The sequence below is a fragment of the Monopterus albus genome, unplaced genomic scaffold, assembly GCF_001952655.1.
Source record: "Monopterus albus unplaced genomic scaffold, M_albus_1.0 scaffold3.1, whole genome shotgun sequence".
Classification (NCBI taxonomy): Eukaryota; Metazoa; Chordata; class Actinopteri; order Synbranchiformes; family Synbranchidae; genus Monopterus; species Monopterus albus.
In genome coordinates this window covers 9306158-9322889 of record NW_018127883.1, presented here as the reverse complement: position 1 = coordinate 9322889, position 16732 = coordinate 9306158, and the positions used below count along the sequence as shown (strand labels likewise).

At 41.6% G+C, this 16732-nt stretch overlaps 1 protein-coding gene across 2 annotated transcripts in view; it reads right to left on the bottom strand.

The window, feature by feature from the left end:
• The window catches only part of drosha (drosha ribonuclease III), an 83011-nt gene that overhangs the window by 38667 nt on the left and 27612 nt on the right, over positions 1–16732 (bottom strand). For both annotated transcript variants that reach the window (XM_020603739.1, XM_020603729.1), the window contains exons 17-22: positions 14478–14585; positions 6214–6352; positions 6055–6115; positions 5657–5716; positions 3450–3549; positions 1234–1336 (exon numbers count right to left, since the gene is read on the bottom strand). In XM_020603739.1, the coding sequence (XP_020459395.1) occupies positions 1234–1336; positions 3450–3549; positions 5657–5716; positions 6055–6115; positions 6214–6352; positions 14478–14585 (571 nt within the window). The remainder of the gene's footprint in view (positions 1–1233; positions 1337–3449; positions 3550–5656; positions 5717–6054; positions 6116–6213; positions 6353–14477; positions 14586–16732) is intronic.

The following is a 16732-nucleotide window of genomic DNA, read 5'->3' as shown; positions in this document are numbered from 1 at the left end:
GATAACAGCCAAACTCTAGATCACAGGGGGGTGCAGAGAGAGACAAAGGAACACAATGGGACATAAAGACAAAGTGAGAGACAAAGGAGTGTGGAGACAGACTGCTCAACAACAAGGTCTTAAAGGAAGCATTTGAGCTAAAAAATGAAATGAAGATGACAAGTCTCAGTGAAAGAAGAAACAACGTTAGGCGTCCTCAGTACAAGTAACTGATTGTCTTGAAGTGCTGTGTACTGAATGTGTGCTTGATTTGTGCCTCAACATGTGTGTCTCTGGTGCCATATTTTTGAGTTGGCGATCCAAAACCCATTGCCACAGGGTGCGCTCTGACAGTGGATTTCTCTCAGGTTTCTTAATGCCTGCATCCCTGTTTATTCATCACTTTTAATAAGTTGAAATTCCTGATAGAAGAGGAGAGAAGGACTAGAAAGAGGATGAGGAAGAAGTAAAGAAAGGCATCCAGCGTCAGGGCTTTGCTGCCTTCACATGGGACAGAATAGATTATGAGTTTGTCTCTGCTGATAATGAACCCGTAACAAGTACAGGGCCCCGAGGCCGTCAAGGACCATGGTGCCAGTCAGCACTTTTCCCGCCGCGCTTCGTGCACTGCTGTTTTTTGGTGCAGGCAGAGGGAGGCGAATAAGATCTCTTTAAAGCCACCCACTTTCTGTATCTATCATCAGAGGAGCGCAGCAATGGCTGAACTGGTTCAATCAAGATGATGATAAGATGAAGGAAGCTGCCAACTCTGCAGCTCTCCAGGAGTGAGGCTTAGCTTAGCGCTGCCCATGGGGTTGGGTGGAGAGAGGGAGCTTGTCCCCACCAAGAGACTTTGCGTGTGTGCGTTTTGTGTGTGTGGTTTGCAGCACAAGTTTCTAATCACTGCACAAACTCTATCACTGATCTACTCGCAAGACGAATAGCAAGCTTATGTATGTGTTTGGTGAGGTAAAAGGAGAGCAGAGCTCTGGGGACAGCCTCTCCAGCCAGAGGTCAAACCTCATCTCCTGAGATCAATAAAGCTGCGTAATGTTTTCAGGGCCTAATAGCAGATCCACTACACCTATTTACACAGCTTAACACACACATACACACCTGTGTGTTCTGTTTATAATAGCTGAGACAACATCTGCTGCCACTATACATAGATCTATCCTTGTATGAATAGATTTACATATTTTGCTCACTACACATGCAATCCTCAATTCCATCTTTGCCTTGTGAGAATCTCACCAATAAGAGCCTCAAAGCAGTTGGCCATGGCGTGGCGCAGGTCTGACTCCCGGCACAAATCTGGTCCATGAGCGTAGAGCATGAAGCGATCCAGCTCCAGTTTCTGCAAAAAACAAACACATTCATATTAGTGCACTGCCACTGACACCTCAGTAATAGCCCCTTGAAAAAGTGATGCCATGTTTTGGCACTGCACATTTTCATAGGTTCACCGAGGGAGAAAGAAACTCGAGGGAAATGAGACAGATTGCCTGCCCTTGCTGGAAAAGGTTCTACTTCGTGGCACTGACAGATGTAGCCATGTGCTGTCCAGCTGTGGCATGATACATTAAGCCAGCACAGGAAAATGTTCACACATGTGCATACATGCATGCACAAGATCAGAATGGCACACGCACACAGACACCCGAAATGATCCCAAGATAAACTGTGAACTACTTCATAGTAAATCATGTTTAACAATAACATGCATTCATGCTGTGAATACGCTACAAAGACTTCAGTGTCCACTGACTCTCCACCCTATGTAATATTACTAAGGCAACGTCCAACATCATAGTCTCAAGTAATGTCACCTAATTTCCTTGTCTTAGAGTATGGATGGGGCTGCATATTTCTGTCCAAACCTGACCTGTGCCCACGAGGGTGGCATCCGAGCACAACCCGGACCCAACAAGCATATATTGTATAATGAATGAGCCCGGCACAGTTGAGTTTGTACGATGTTTTTCCACTTATCATTAAATGAAGCACATATTAAGCCATTAAATGCTCAAGTCATCCAGCCTACAGTTTGACCAAGGGGCATGAAACACCCGAAAATTATTTCTGGCACCCTCAGGTAACACATGGTGCCCTTGGGCTCGGTTCGGGTACATACACTCTACTCTGTCTTAAGTACTTGTATTTCACATGCCTCTCCCTGTGAGTGTGTTTATATTGTATGAACAAATATATTCGATTCACATTTCTTTGTATATTAATCTATTCAACCTCAATCCATTACCTCACTGTGCAGTATTGTGCACATTGTCTTTGGTTCTACATACCGTGTATTACCAGCACTGTCACTATGAATATTCCACAGATATCATAGTTAGAGCATGGTTCTAGTTTTTAGTTCCATCTCCACTTCAATACCTTATTTTGAGCTTTTTGTTTATTACACATCTTTTGTAATCTAATTTAGCTTCCGCCTTGCATTACCTCCTCAAGCTAACCCTAACTCTCCCAACTGAACAACCAAATTATTCCTGAAGAAGAATACCAAGTATGCACCATTTCTGGTATGTGGGTCTGTCAAACTTTCTCTGGCTATTTTTCCGAGCCAATTCCAAAGTAGCCCAACTTGACTTTATTGGCAGTGCACCACAGGCAAATACCAAACAAAAAACAGTCAGGGTGCTATTTAATTATGGCTGATAACTGTTGGAGGTATCCCACCCCCAATGATTGCACACACAAATTAAATCACAATTCATAAACAATCAAACTCCAAGAAAACCCGTTCTGACTTTTAAGCCTTCCAAGTGAAGTGCAGGATTGTGTCGTCACTCGCTGAAGATATTTTTTGAAAGATAATTGCGAGTGTTCTTGAGCAGACGGCTTTAGAGGAGCCTGGTAAACAACTTGGCAGCGTTGAACACTGTATCACACTCACTTTACTGCGAACTGCAAATTGAAACAAGCCAAACTTCTGCACAGCACTAATGCAGATTCGGGTGGCTGCATCTTTGTATTCAGCAGGGAGCAACATGAAAGATTGAAGTTTTTAATTGCTTTCTCCACATCATGGGACAATTATTGTTGTGCTCTTTACAAATGTGCCAGTGAGTGCAGCTTGGCGCTACAATGCTGCCAGTGAGAGAGAGAGAGGGAGAAAGGGAGGGCCTTGCGATAACAGGAACTGGAGAGTGTTTCAGAAAGACCTCTAGGGGCCCACTGGGACCCCAGCCACACTAGTCTAGTCCTCCAAAACAACAACCTTTTAACTCCAATTACAAACCTGAGGGGGCAAAAAAAGGAGGGGGGGTAAAGATGGCTGCAAGATGAGATGAAATTACTCTCATCCCTGGTGTCTCCTTAGAAAGAAGTCATAACAGCAACACACAAAATAGTAACACTGTCTCAGACATGTTCTTCTGTCAGTTCACAGACCGTTCACTAATTTGACCTGCAGAGGAAGGACTTGTTATGAGTTAGAGGAGTAAGATTACCTTGGCGAGCATGGCTAAGTGCTGGTTCTGTACAATGGCTGTTCTGTATGTAGCCAGGCCACCCTCCTCTAAATTAGGAAAAAGGTAGTACAGGTGGACACTGTGGACAGAAACAAAATACAAATTAGAGCAGTTGAAGAACAAGTCGCTGAATCTCACATTTGTAAAATATCCCATACTTGTGGCTGTAATTTAATTTCTTGTCTGATTGCAAAGAGTTTTCTACAAAGCAACAGAAAAATATGAAACAAAAAAGTAGCAGAGAAATATGAGAGTTACAAAATGTAATGAAAGTTATTCTTCATATAAACAAAAGTGAAATATTCATGTCATTCTCCCTCATTGCGCTTTTACTCAGTTTGCCATGACCACCTAATTCATTTTCCAGAGATTTCCAGCCTTTCCAGGTCCGTGCTGGAACCCAGAAATGGCCATAGACGCTTCAGTGGTTCCACAGCTGGGTTCCAGGCGAACAGGTTCCATTTTCATTACAGTCCAGCATCTCCCTAACCACAGCGTGTCATTTGATTTCATTTGAATTAAAACAGCCCATTTAATTCAGTCATTTCTAATCAATGCAAAGAGAGGAAAGCAGGTGGCATTCTGTTTTCCAGATTTACAAGAGGTCTATTGGTCAGGGTATTGTGATCTTAGTGTGAAAACAAAGCACTTGGATTTAATGCAAAATAATTAGACCAGAGCTGCTTTGTTTGCAAGTCTTACTAACAGGCTGACTGCAACAGGTACAAAAATACCGTCTTTGTGCCCGAGTTTATTAATCAAAAGCAAAGATGGAAATTCCTTTATTGCGAGGCATAAAGAAAATGGCCTTTCAAAAATGTTCTTCAGTATGCGTTGAAGCGTCAACCCCACTGTCTGCATAGCCAGTAACTCTGATGTTCACCTGCAATCCCTTTCTCACGTGTTTCCATACATGTTCCACAGCCGCCATTCTTAAAATGCATGGCTCAAAAATCTAAAAACAGGAGTGATGTGTACTGCTGTGCTCTGCAATTCCAAAGATGATTTCTAGTTTGTCTTTTCACCCCTTTATTACTTCTATTTTTCAAAAACAAATGCCAGAAGTTCCATAATTTTTTCTGATAAAATATTAAAATAAACTGTTTCAGAAGAAGGATCATAAATATTGCAAGTGGACATTTTTTTTAAAACATCTGCTGACCTTTTTAAAAAGAAGTAATCCCATGACCCCCCCTCTCTGTTCAACACCAACTCCCTGTGTTGGGGCTATTTAAATGTGCATAATATTCTGTTGGCTAGACAGCAGAGGTGCAGATAGCCTCCAAGGGCAATATGCACTGGTGGTGCACAAGGCACTTGGCTGGATCCGCTGTACCCATTTAACTGGACAAGAGGCTGATAAATAATTCAGAGGGCCAGAGTGTAGGCCAAACATGTCTGTTCAGATGCTAACAATCAAAGAAGGAAGGCAGAGAAATGGGGAGAGCAAGGAGGGGAAGTGGCGAAACATGCCCAGAGATATCCAGACAAACAGAGCTAACCACCATCTTTGTAACACTGCTCTTGCTGCGAAAGAAGTGGAAGCAGTGTCCTGTCAGTGTCAGCTCCTATTAAGGTTTAATCCTGCTGCTGAGTGTTCACTGCTGCGGAAGTTTTGCATTGAGGGTTACAAATTCGATTTAGGTAGTAGACGTTATGTTGTTTGGCAAATGGATGTCAGAATGCAACGTGTGTGTGAGTACTACACCATGTGGCAGAAGAAAAAACCCTTTCCTGCTATCTTTTAGTATTACTATACATTCAGACGAGAAGGTGGATGCACAGTGGGGGGGTGCTAGCTTGCTAGGGATTGTGTGAGATTATTAATATCTACATATAATTAGCACTGTGCTTAGCTAAGTGCTGTGCAGCAACGTCTGCACTCACCTGGGAGTCAATAACATAGTCAGCATTCCAGACATCAATTCCAGACAGCTAATTGCAAGTTGTCATGGAGAATTTTAAATTGTTAAGATAGGGTGGTGGCGATTACATCCCAGTTCCAATTACCAGTAAATCACTGCCTTGAATGAGCATAAAATATGAAGAAGAGCATAGTTCTGACAGACGATGAAAGAGAAGGAGGAATGGAGTGAGAGGCAAAGAAAAGAGAGAAGGGCTGATCAGGATGCAGTCTGCTTCAATTAGCGGCCGTGGCTACCAAAGATGTGCAGGAGCTTTCTCACCTGGTGAGGAACTCGACAACAGCATCTCCCAAGAACTCCAGTCTCTCATTGTGGTTGATCCTATGAGTGGCAAGGGGAAGGGGTGAGGGGAGGAGACCAGAGGAAAGGTGGAGATGTCGAAGTAGCAGGAAAGATAAGACTTCAGGCATATACACACACTCATACATACAGCTGCTCACCTCATCAATGCTCTGAGAATAACATCAGCTCACATTCAATACTACGCAGTCATTGCTCTCAAAATTAGCTCATTTCATTTCCCTTGAGTTATTCCTTCCTTGTGCAGTTAATTTTCTTGTCAGCAGGCCTGTCGGGTATATTAATCACAAGAACTGTCCCTTTGATTGCTCCTGTGGTCAGTGATAGCATGAACAGATAGGCGCCTGCAAGAAGCTTACCTGGAGGGGGAAGGGTCATCCTGCCCCAGACGAGACATGATGTTAATCAATGTGTTGATTCCTGCAGAAATTCCAGAGGGAGGAAAGGTTAGGGACCATAATAGACAGAGTGGTCATCTGACAGGGAGATAACTGAATATACAGGCAAACATGACCAACCTTTCTTCCTCATGTACATGTGGTGGACTTTCCTGTCTCCGTACTTCGGCTGGCGGATACCACAGTTAGAAAGGGAGTTGCGGGCATGATCGGGATTCATCCCAAAGTTCAGGTGGTGACTAGGGTGAGTCATGGCCAGCTGGAGAAAAGAATAAGGGGGTTAAAAAATATGGGTAATTTAACACTTTCAACCTCAGATCCATTTTCAGAAATCCTTTTAGGAGATCAGGAACTTCACCTGCATTTAAGACAGAAAAGCTTGAGTCTATAGTTACTGTAGTTCCAGTGCTGCAGTAATAATTTACAATGAGCATGAAAGGAAACTGTGCTTTTGTCTTATCCAGCGCACAAAAGGTAACTCAAAGAAAAAGTCATTAATCTTGTAATTTACCTCATCGTCACGGCTCTTCAGATGTAGTCAAAATGGAAATAAAATGCGCCTAAAAGGCTTTTAGATATAGTTCTTAAACTTAGATCCTTGAGCTCCTGGGAGTCCTTGACACAAAGGGTCAGTCATGTGTGCAGTGAGCAACAAAAGCCAAACAGACCATGTTTTGACATCAGTAACATGTCCCAAATGAAGGCCCTGTGAAAAACCTCCACTCTAATCCATTCAATTTCCTCTTTTGGCTAAAGACTAATTACCAACAGTAATACTGGTCAAATTAGTCCGATAAAGTTGGATAAGCAATTTCTCGAAAGAACAGAGGAGAGGGAGGGACACACGGGTGAGCTAATAACAGAAAATCTCTCTCTTGCCTATCTGTCACAGTGAAAGTTGTCTGCAGGAAAATGAATGACTTGAACTCACAAACCTGTAAAGATAAGCAAAAGTGGGAATTTAGGGTAAAATAACCCTGAAGGAAACGTATTAGTCGTCATTCAGGTGTGTTTGAAAAGAGAACAAAAACTACTATGCCTAGAAAGACTGCTGCGGCTCAACATCTCAAACTCGCTGAGGAAGAAAAAGGAAAGAGACAGGGCTCAGTAGGATATGTCAAGCCTTTATCAATCTTACATTAGGAGAATGTTAATCTCAGCAAAAGAAGGAAAGAAAAAACCTCCAACTACTCTCCCCCTGGGCTTGCTTTTCAAAATGCTTGTCTCCTTTCAGCCAACTTCAAATCAATTTCAAGCTCCAATGAGATATATATGTAAAACGTTAAGAGAGAGGTTTCAATATTTATAGTTACTCAAGAAGCCTTCAAGCTTTGTAGCCTTGCACATGGAGACGACAAGTTCAACAACAATTGTATTTTTTCTGTGGTTAAGAGGAACAGCAGTTTTTGAGGAAGAAAAAAGTTATTTGACACGACACAAGCAGAAATCTAGCAATTCTCTGCACCGTTTTGACAGTTTGATAAGAAAAACATACAAATAAAAACAACAACAACCATCCCTACTTCCAATTTCAACCCCCCCATTGTGCGATGTCAGATACAAGTCAATGACAGCCTACTACACAGCCTGAACTACAGAGCTGGGTACTATAAAGAAAATGTATCAAGCAAAAACACATCAGTTATTCTGTAAACACTGCTGGCCCTTCACAGTTAAGAACATCATCCAGCAACAGTATTGGCTTTTAAGCAGAATCTGTGGAGAGGATTGACGTTTGCAACTGCTCCTGTCAACATAATGACTGCGTAAAGTATCGCGGGGATTTGGATTTAGTGATCACTGCCTCAGCTGCTGCTCAACTGCCTTTGGCTAAACAGAAATAAACATCATTGCTCAGTGGAGAACGGCAGACTTGACTGCAAGGAGCGCTGCTCTTGAACCCACATGCAGGGAAACCGATGTGCAAATTGCACCATATACTGCATCACTGAATAAAGTACACAGGTAAATCAGGATTCAGGAGTAAATAAAAAAAAAAAAAAATTTAAAAATGAGGGAACAAACTGGGATCACAAACTTAATTTTGATCCGACTCTGCATTTGAATGTACTTTAATGTCAACTATATGAACAGAGCCTGTGCAATGCCATTATATTGGTATTTAGATCACACAGAGGATTCAAAGCTCCAAACTAACAGCAGCAAAATCATTCAGCCTCACCACAACTGTCTACTAAAAAGGTGATATGTCAGTGTTGTGCTCAAATCGTATTTCTGCTGCCACAAGTCACCAAAATATTCTTGGGGCCAGTTTAATATTTGAGGTTAGTTCATTAGTCATCATAATAGATATGCTAATAGAGGAGGATTCAAAGTTGTGCGTTAAGGGGTTGGAGTATACCTTCCAAACCTAGAGTACACTGCAGCAGCACTTTCACTACAGCAGATGTGTATCTCAGTGGTGCCTGCAGCTGTAATCCTGCACTCACTGTGTGTTTTTAGTTTATTTTTTATGGGTTTGGTCAACTGACAGTCATTGCATGATCACCATATAGTATACATCAGAATATACACTGTACTTTCATATTTATGGCCTAAAGAGTCATCTCATATGATACCACACATGCCTGGAGCGGATCATACCATTTCTACTCCATGCATGAGTCCAGCAGGTTTTTACATAATGTGTTCATGTTAAGACGTAATTCTTGTATTTATTACGACATATTGTATTTTCTCATTATAATGAGAAAATTATTATTATTTTGCTGAGTAATTATCGTGAGTCAATTTAAGTGTCAGAGAACTGATCCTGGAGGACCGCACCTCCTCAGCACAATGCTGGTCACCGTGTGGAAAGCTGGTATGGGAGGTGTCGAAAAGAGAAAGGCTGCAGAACTGAATGAGCAACGACGCCGCTAACGTCAGTGTGCTACTGTCATTCACTCTATGCTGTGCAGGGCACCAGTTTGTCGGAATCATGGGCAGAGCCAAAGAGGTGTCCAGGGGAGGCACTGGCCACCCCCAGAATCTGATTGGTCACCCCTAGTGCCACGCCTGCTGGAGTCAAAATGTGATTGTAAATGCCAGTAGTAATGAATGAAAAATGTTGTCTTAAATACAACTAACATTTTTCTAGTGCTTTATAATTGGTATTGGTCAAATTAGTTACTTGGCATGATTCACATGGTGATGTTGGGAGGGGGCAGTGCAGCAGTGATGTCTCTGGGTGGGAATAAATAAGAAGCACAGTTAAAGGTGGAAAAAAAAAAGAGGAAAACCATTGTGTCTTGTCTTTTTTTAACACAAAATAAACAATTTTGTGTTTTAACAAGAGAGGCTGCTCGTTAAAACAAGATACTTAGCTTTTTTTTTTTCTCATGAAGGCAGGCGGTTCTTGTGCGTACTGTAAAATATATTCCTGCAGGCGCCACTGGTGTACCTCCACAAAGTGTAACTGCTCACTGAGGCTATACTGGCAGACTGCCATCGATCACAAAGAACATAAACATGGTTATTGTGTGGGAAGTATAATTATACAGCCTGATCACATTCATTATGTCCATTTGGTGTTGCTGTGGCGAAATCAACCGATGGACTATAAATCAACAGATATAACGGGCCTGCTGTGAACCACTCACAACAAGCATAAAGCTGTGACCTCAGGCTTTGGGTTGGGTCTGTGTCAGCTAATTTTAGTTGATGTGCCACCACTGTACTGTTAATGTAGGCCATATGCTTAATATACAGCATTTGATATAGGATTTAGGCCTAAAGTGAACATGCTTTGCATAATTTTGTAATATGCAACAATATTATTTTTTGTGATAAGTTATACTTAAATATTCAAAGCCTGTAAAATGGTATTCAGGCCAGCTCCAAATGAAACAGATGGACACCTCAATCACACAGCCAGGCATGCACTGCCATGAATAACAAAACAAATTAAATACCCTGATATTCTGTTCAGAGAGTCACAGCCACATTCACAGGGGCACCCAAATAAAAGCCTGTAATACCAGAGCTGGGCTGAGGTCTTGTACAGTTAAATTATTGAGATCCTCTGTGATGCCCAGCATTCTGTCAGCATGGGTCAGAAGTGAGGCACAGGGATGAAGCAACAGGGGGAAGGTAGGTATTATAAAGGTCTGGTGCAGAGGTGGAAAGCAACTAATTTACTTAGGTACTGTACTTAAGTACAGTTTGTACTTTCAGCATTTTCTGCTACTTTATACTTCAGCTTCACTACAATTCAGAGAAACATATTGTACTTTGTACTGACTAGATTTATTTGATAACTTTAGTTACTAGTTTTCAGAAAAAGGCTATTAAAAGAAAGTTACAGTATAATCTAAGATTTATTGCTCCTTGATGTAAAATAATACTTATATAATAATAAATAAAATAATGCCATTTTGCATAATGAGAACTTTTACCTATGCTGCTTGCTTGTATGTCACTTTCAGTTAAGTAACATTTTCAAAGCAAGACTTTTACTTGTAACAATAGTTTTACACCATGGTATTGCTACTTTTACTTAAGTAAACAATCTGAGTACTTCTTCCACCACTAGTCTGCTGGGTGTGGGGATGCAGAAGCATGCCGCCGCCACCACTATGAACACACAACCCCCAGCTTCACCCCCTTAAGTTTTAAATGTTTAACAGGGAGGCTCTCAAAAGAGGCGCTTCAAAAGGCCATTGCTCCTCTGGAGCTGAGTGCAGACTCTCCTGCTTTGCCAGGCTTTTATCACTTGCCTCATGCTAATATCACATTGCCACTCGGTACTGCAATAACAGGTATGCTGCTGTAAAGAGAATCAAACAACCATCTCATGGTTCTCCTGACTGAGTATAGTACTGTGATTATACCATAAAATTTTCATTTACAGATACAGACCTGGAAAATATGAAAAACAATTTAAATAGGAGTAGAGATCATGTTAATTCATAGCTAGAACAGAAAATTCTGAGGTGCAAATTCAAATACTCCAAAGACCAAAATGTTTAGAATGTCTAAAACTAATAATGTTAGATGATTAAAACTGTATGCTTTTATAATAATTGTATTTCTTAAGTTGAAGTGTGGGGTATGTGATCTTACAGTTCGTGCTATAAGTCACACCTGGGAGACCAATAAAATGGAGGTGCCACCGCATTATATTCAGATCAGTTTCATAAATGATGAACCACAAATCTGGACATTTAATTAATAATAAAATTACAAAACAAATGGAGAATCTAGGAAAATTGTTAGTGTGTAGGGGGCAAAAGATGTAGGAGAGATGGCATTCACAGAGAGCACTGTCAATATGTTTGTATACCCAAACAGTGAATGAAAAGATGACTCCCAGTCGCAAGGGGCTTGGCATGACAGAACTTTTCCAATGACCCCAAATACACCGCAAAACTCAAACAAGAGTTTAAAAAAAAAAGGAAAAAGTGAAATCTATCAAGTGTGACCCCCTGATCTGACTCCAACAGAACACTTTTGGAGTATTTTAAAGATGAAGGTAAAGTGACAAAACCTCTCTAGCAAAGAGTAACTGAAAAAAAAAATCATCTGTGAAAAACAGGAGGAACTCTCCTCACAGATATGTGCAAAACTGGTAACATCCAAGCCCAAGAGGATTAAATCCATCATCTGAAATAAAGGTGGACATCCAAAACATTGGAAAAAATGAAATAATGAAGGATATACTGACTTTTGTTATAGTTAATTAAGCGTTTTCAAATTAAATGGCTCAATTTTTGGTGGCCTTTGGCTAAAAACAAAAATATCAAGGACAAGATTTGTAATCACCTAACATTTTATATTAACCAGTGGTGTTAGCTTTGTTGTATATACTGTATATTATGCTGTTAGAGCAGAGGCGATCATTTTATTCTTCAGGACAAAATCCATCTTGACCACACTCAGCCCAATAGTGCTTAGCATTCCTGAACTTGGCCAGTGCCAATCACCCTGGGAAAGTGCTCAAAAGACACCCCAAGCCCAGTCCCTATTCAGGAGTTTGGTTCAAGAACTGGTGTTGTCCAACTACAGAATCTTTAGTTTCTGTATTTTAGCACAACTCAATCTACACAGCAGCTCAGGCCCCTTCTCTCAAGATGCCATGGCAATTGAAAGCATCAAACTATTCATAGAAGCCTCCCAAACCACCCCTAAGGCTGCAGATACTGCTTTACATGTTGACATGGGCATCATGGGTAGCTGTGGCTGAGCTGCTCTCATATGTTCGTGCCAGAGTGAAGCATTCATGGAGCCTTCCACACTCCTCTTTGAAAACTCATTATCAACCATTGACTACATATGATGAACGCGGTGTTGCCACTTCCCACCACTATGCAGAAGTGCAGCCAAAATATCAGGGTAATGGCTGCTGCCATCTTGCTTTTTTGCAACCAGATTCTGTGCAGTAGTGGCCAGAAATGGAGTGACAGCATCAGACCGCCAGTCAAAGCTGTCAAAACAACCAAAATACACCTTTATATCAAATAACTTATTAAAAATGAGCTTACCAGTAAAATGACCACTTGTACACAGATCACCATGATAACAGCTACTGAATATGACAGAAATCACCTCCTGTAAAAACGTGTTTGATTTGTACTTTTGTTGAGTTTTTAATCTGACTAATGTTCCATCCACTAACATGGAGGAGGTGGCATTTATGACCTTTACTGAAACCAGCCACCAGGGGGCGACTAATTAGGGTGACTTCAATCCTGGGACCTGTTAGACACCTCACATAACATTTTCTCTGGTGTGATCTCAACATCATTGCTGTAACCTCCTCCTTTTACATTTGTGCAAAAGCCGTAGTAGAGTTTCTGCCATGGATCATTAAACCCTAATCTGTTTCCTAGTGGATATACTTTTTAATCGTGCAGATTAAATTGGAACCACGTTTCATAGACACTGAAAAGACAGATTTTCAGATGAGTATTTCTTTAAAGGTGTTTCATAGTACCAATACTGTGGTTAGAAATGTTCCAATTCCTCCATGCAATATATGCAACTACATATTAATTCATTCCAAGAACACAAACCTAGTATCAAAGTAAAATTAATTTATAAGGCAATCAAAGTCTGGTACCAGATGTTCTGGTGTTAGAAATGAATGGACTACCACTGGAAAACAATCAACTCATTAAAGGTGATCATCCCATCAGAGCGGTGGCAAATGGTAAGTGATGGCGGCTCTGTAATCTGTTCCGACTCGGAGAGGGCTGTTTGAACAAGCATCATTGCACTCCTGCAGTCATTCTGTCCAAATCTATCTGGGCAGACAGTGTGTGTACTGTGGGACATTAGCTGCTGATGTGTTTGTGCTGTGAATGAGGAAGGTGCTACAAGCCCAGCAATGATGGCTCCCTACTTGGTTCATTTCAGTCCCAGTAGTGTTGAACTGCTGACAGCCCTGGCTTTGTCCACACACACACACACACACACACACACACACGCACATACATACATAAATAGCAATGTCATGGTATTAACACCTCAGTGAATAGAACTGCACAACAGACAGACAACACACAATGCAGAGACCCGTGCGCAAGCTGTCATGATCAAACTGATTGTTTTTTTGTTTTGAAAGGAATGAATTGAAGTGAAAGAGAGAAGGATAAATCCATTAACGTCCCTCAGAACACAGAGATGTCAAGATCAAATGGGTGTCTCCTTGATGGAAGAGCCACAGCTTGTCGAGTTAGGGTTTGTGTTTTAGCACTCATAATGACAGGTCATCATTGTACAAAGGACAAAAAGCACAATCACTGATTGATATGGGCAAAACAAACACACCCAGTTAACTGAGCAGTCATGCACACAGAGCCTTGAGGGAACCCTAACGCATCCTTTCCATTTTTAACTATGCACAGGACATTGATTTCTAATGTACAGTATATGGTTATGACAGCTCTTCAATATACCTGGAGGCAAACGCGAGGCTTACTCCGTGAGCATACAGTTTGGGGCTGTGGACCTGACAGAGGAGCACTGGCATTACGGAGGAGGCTGCTGTTGTCCTGATTACTGTCACTGCAACTCACAGTAGACCTGGCTGCTTGCTGTAGAGATATGACTCAGGCCGTTGTGTGGGTTACCTTAGCTGACTCCTGAGCCCCTGTTTCCACCTGAACTATCCCTGCAGAGGTGGAATGGGCACAATAATGAGCCAAACACTGCCTCCCTCCCTACCTCTCTGTGCACAAGAAGCCCCAGCACAAAATGTTTATTTTTTTTATCTGGATATATAACCAGCAGTAAACTGTAGACTGTGCTCTTCCTAAAAGAACTGTGGGGATTTGACTACTGTTATATCTCCTGCTAGTTATCAACTATGTCAACCTTTGAATAATGCAGTGCACAGAGTGGCGTCACTTCATAAGCAAGCTGCTGTCTCGACATTGCCTTACCTGAAGAAGGCAGCGCTCCTTGAAGACATAGCCAATGAGCTTGTCCAGGTGCATCAGACATTGGTGGTACCGGATATGATGTGTAAGAACAGGGAGCATCATGGCATGCTGTGGAGGATAAAACAGAATTGGCAAAGGGGCAATGGGGAAAAAACTGAAAAGAGAAAGAAACAGAATAAAGATTATGCCTTATATGAAATAAGAGTGAGGGGGAAAAAGTGTAATGAAAAATTGTGAAGAAAGAAAGAGAGAGTGTTAATAGAGGGAACAGGGAGGGAGAAATCAATCAGACAGTCATTATTTATTAAGTGGTGCTCTGCAACAGAGATGAAATAATCAAAAACCCAATCGCTGCACTGTGAGAGGGACTGACAGACAGGAGGAAAACTCACACTTGAACAGGACAGTCCAATCGAAGCCTATTTCCCCATGTTGACACATTTCTATTCGCACAAACACTCACAGCCCCTCTGACCTCATGTATTAAAAGAAAAAGTTTTAGTGCAACAAAGTGAAAAGTGAACAAGTAAGCTGGGGAGTTTGGGGCCAAGCCGTGTGCGACATGTAGAGATGCACCGATCGGAAATGGACGGTTTTCAGCGTGATCGCTGTTGACCAGTGATCGGCCGATCACGGAGATATCCGATTCTGTGGCAGTCAGGTTTAGGGGCATGGCAGTGCACGTCGCACATGCAGTGGCGCAGGCCAAAGGCATAGCGTCATGTCTATACTGAGCGTGTGCTCACTCGCACATTGGAAGCTCTTTCTGTACAAAAAAAGCACAGACGAACTTACAGAAACACCTTGGAGAAGGAAAACTACGTCCAAATCTCGTCCATATTGAGAGAATTATTGGCTACACATGGAATGAATGTTTACCTGTTTGTATTTGGAAAAGTACAAAAACTGCACTTCATATTTAGTTGGAGGTGTGTAAAAGAAAAACGAGAGAGAAAACGTAAAACTTGAATAAAAAATATATTTTAATTACAATTCTTCATTAAAGAAAATGTACAAAAACAACTGTTTATGCTGTCAGTTACAGTTCTTAGATCGAATTCGTCTAAAATCGGAAATGGCAGGTCAGCTAAGAAAATCGCAATTGATGCATCTCTAGTGACAAGTATATCAGCCAAAGAATATGACATGCAAAGTGAGAATGAAACCAAGAGAGAAAACAGTCTGTAGTCAGCAAACGAGTCTGACAGCCAGTAAGCCAATCTACAGGATCATTAGCCTCTCAAGTCAGCCAGTCAGAGTGGCTGAGAAACTGTTGTAAGGGCTGGTGTACACACATTAACCCTGTGCCACCACATGAGAGAGGAAGGAGTCATGCATATTTTAATTAGTGCTACTGGGGAGTGTGAGCCCAAAGCCCGGCGGCTACAAGCAGCGCTGCCACATAGCCCAGGGGCCTTCACAGTGGCCGTGGTGACACGCTCCCTGGGCCTTGTTAAGCAACCAATTAACAAAGCCTGGCCCTGGTCATGTCCACAGCTTCTGACCTGTTCTGATGACTGCCTGAGCATGTGTGTGTGTGTGTGTGTGTGTGTGTGTGTGTGTGTGTACAGGGGGTGGGGCAGGGGCTTGTTAGAGTTGAGACTCCAGTAATTAAAAGGTAGGAATGTTTCTAATTTACTGTCACGCATGACATTTGGACAGTTGGACATCGTCCAAACAGACCAGCAGCCTGAATTTCCTTTCCCCTTGGCTGAAAAATTACAAGCAGGAACTTTAAATTTCATTTTAACTGACTAATCATTTTATTAACTGAATGTGATACAACAATTATCCCACTTTGTTTTCTGGGTTTAATCACTACCATTTGTTCCTAAAAGTATAAATGATGACGTGAACATCTTTTTGTTTAACGGCTCATTTATTTTGATGTATGCTTTAACTTGGGTAATAGAGATGTCACTGTAAGAATTAATGCTTTACAGTGCTAAACTCAAACTAGTTTAAGAGTTTCGTTAGACAACATATGTTCAGCAAGTATAAAGGCAAATCAGAACTCCTGCAGAGACTGAACCTATTCCCTACCTACCTGCTCCTCCATTCTTAGGCTTGGTTATGTGATATACAAGTAGGTGGATTAATGTGCATTACATGTGATGATAAATGAATAAATGCACTCCATTGTTACAGTGAATAAAGACCCACCCACACTTATTTTCTCAGTGGGAGAAGACAAAGCAAGCCATATTCCCCTTCAACATAAAAAGGCAGGAGGACAAAGCAGAAAATCAGCAGGA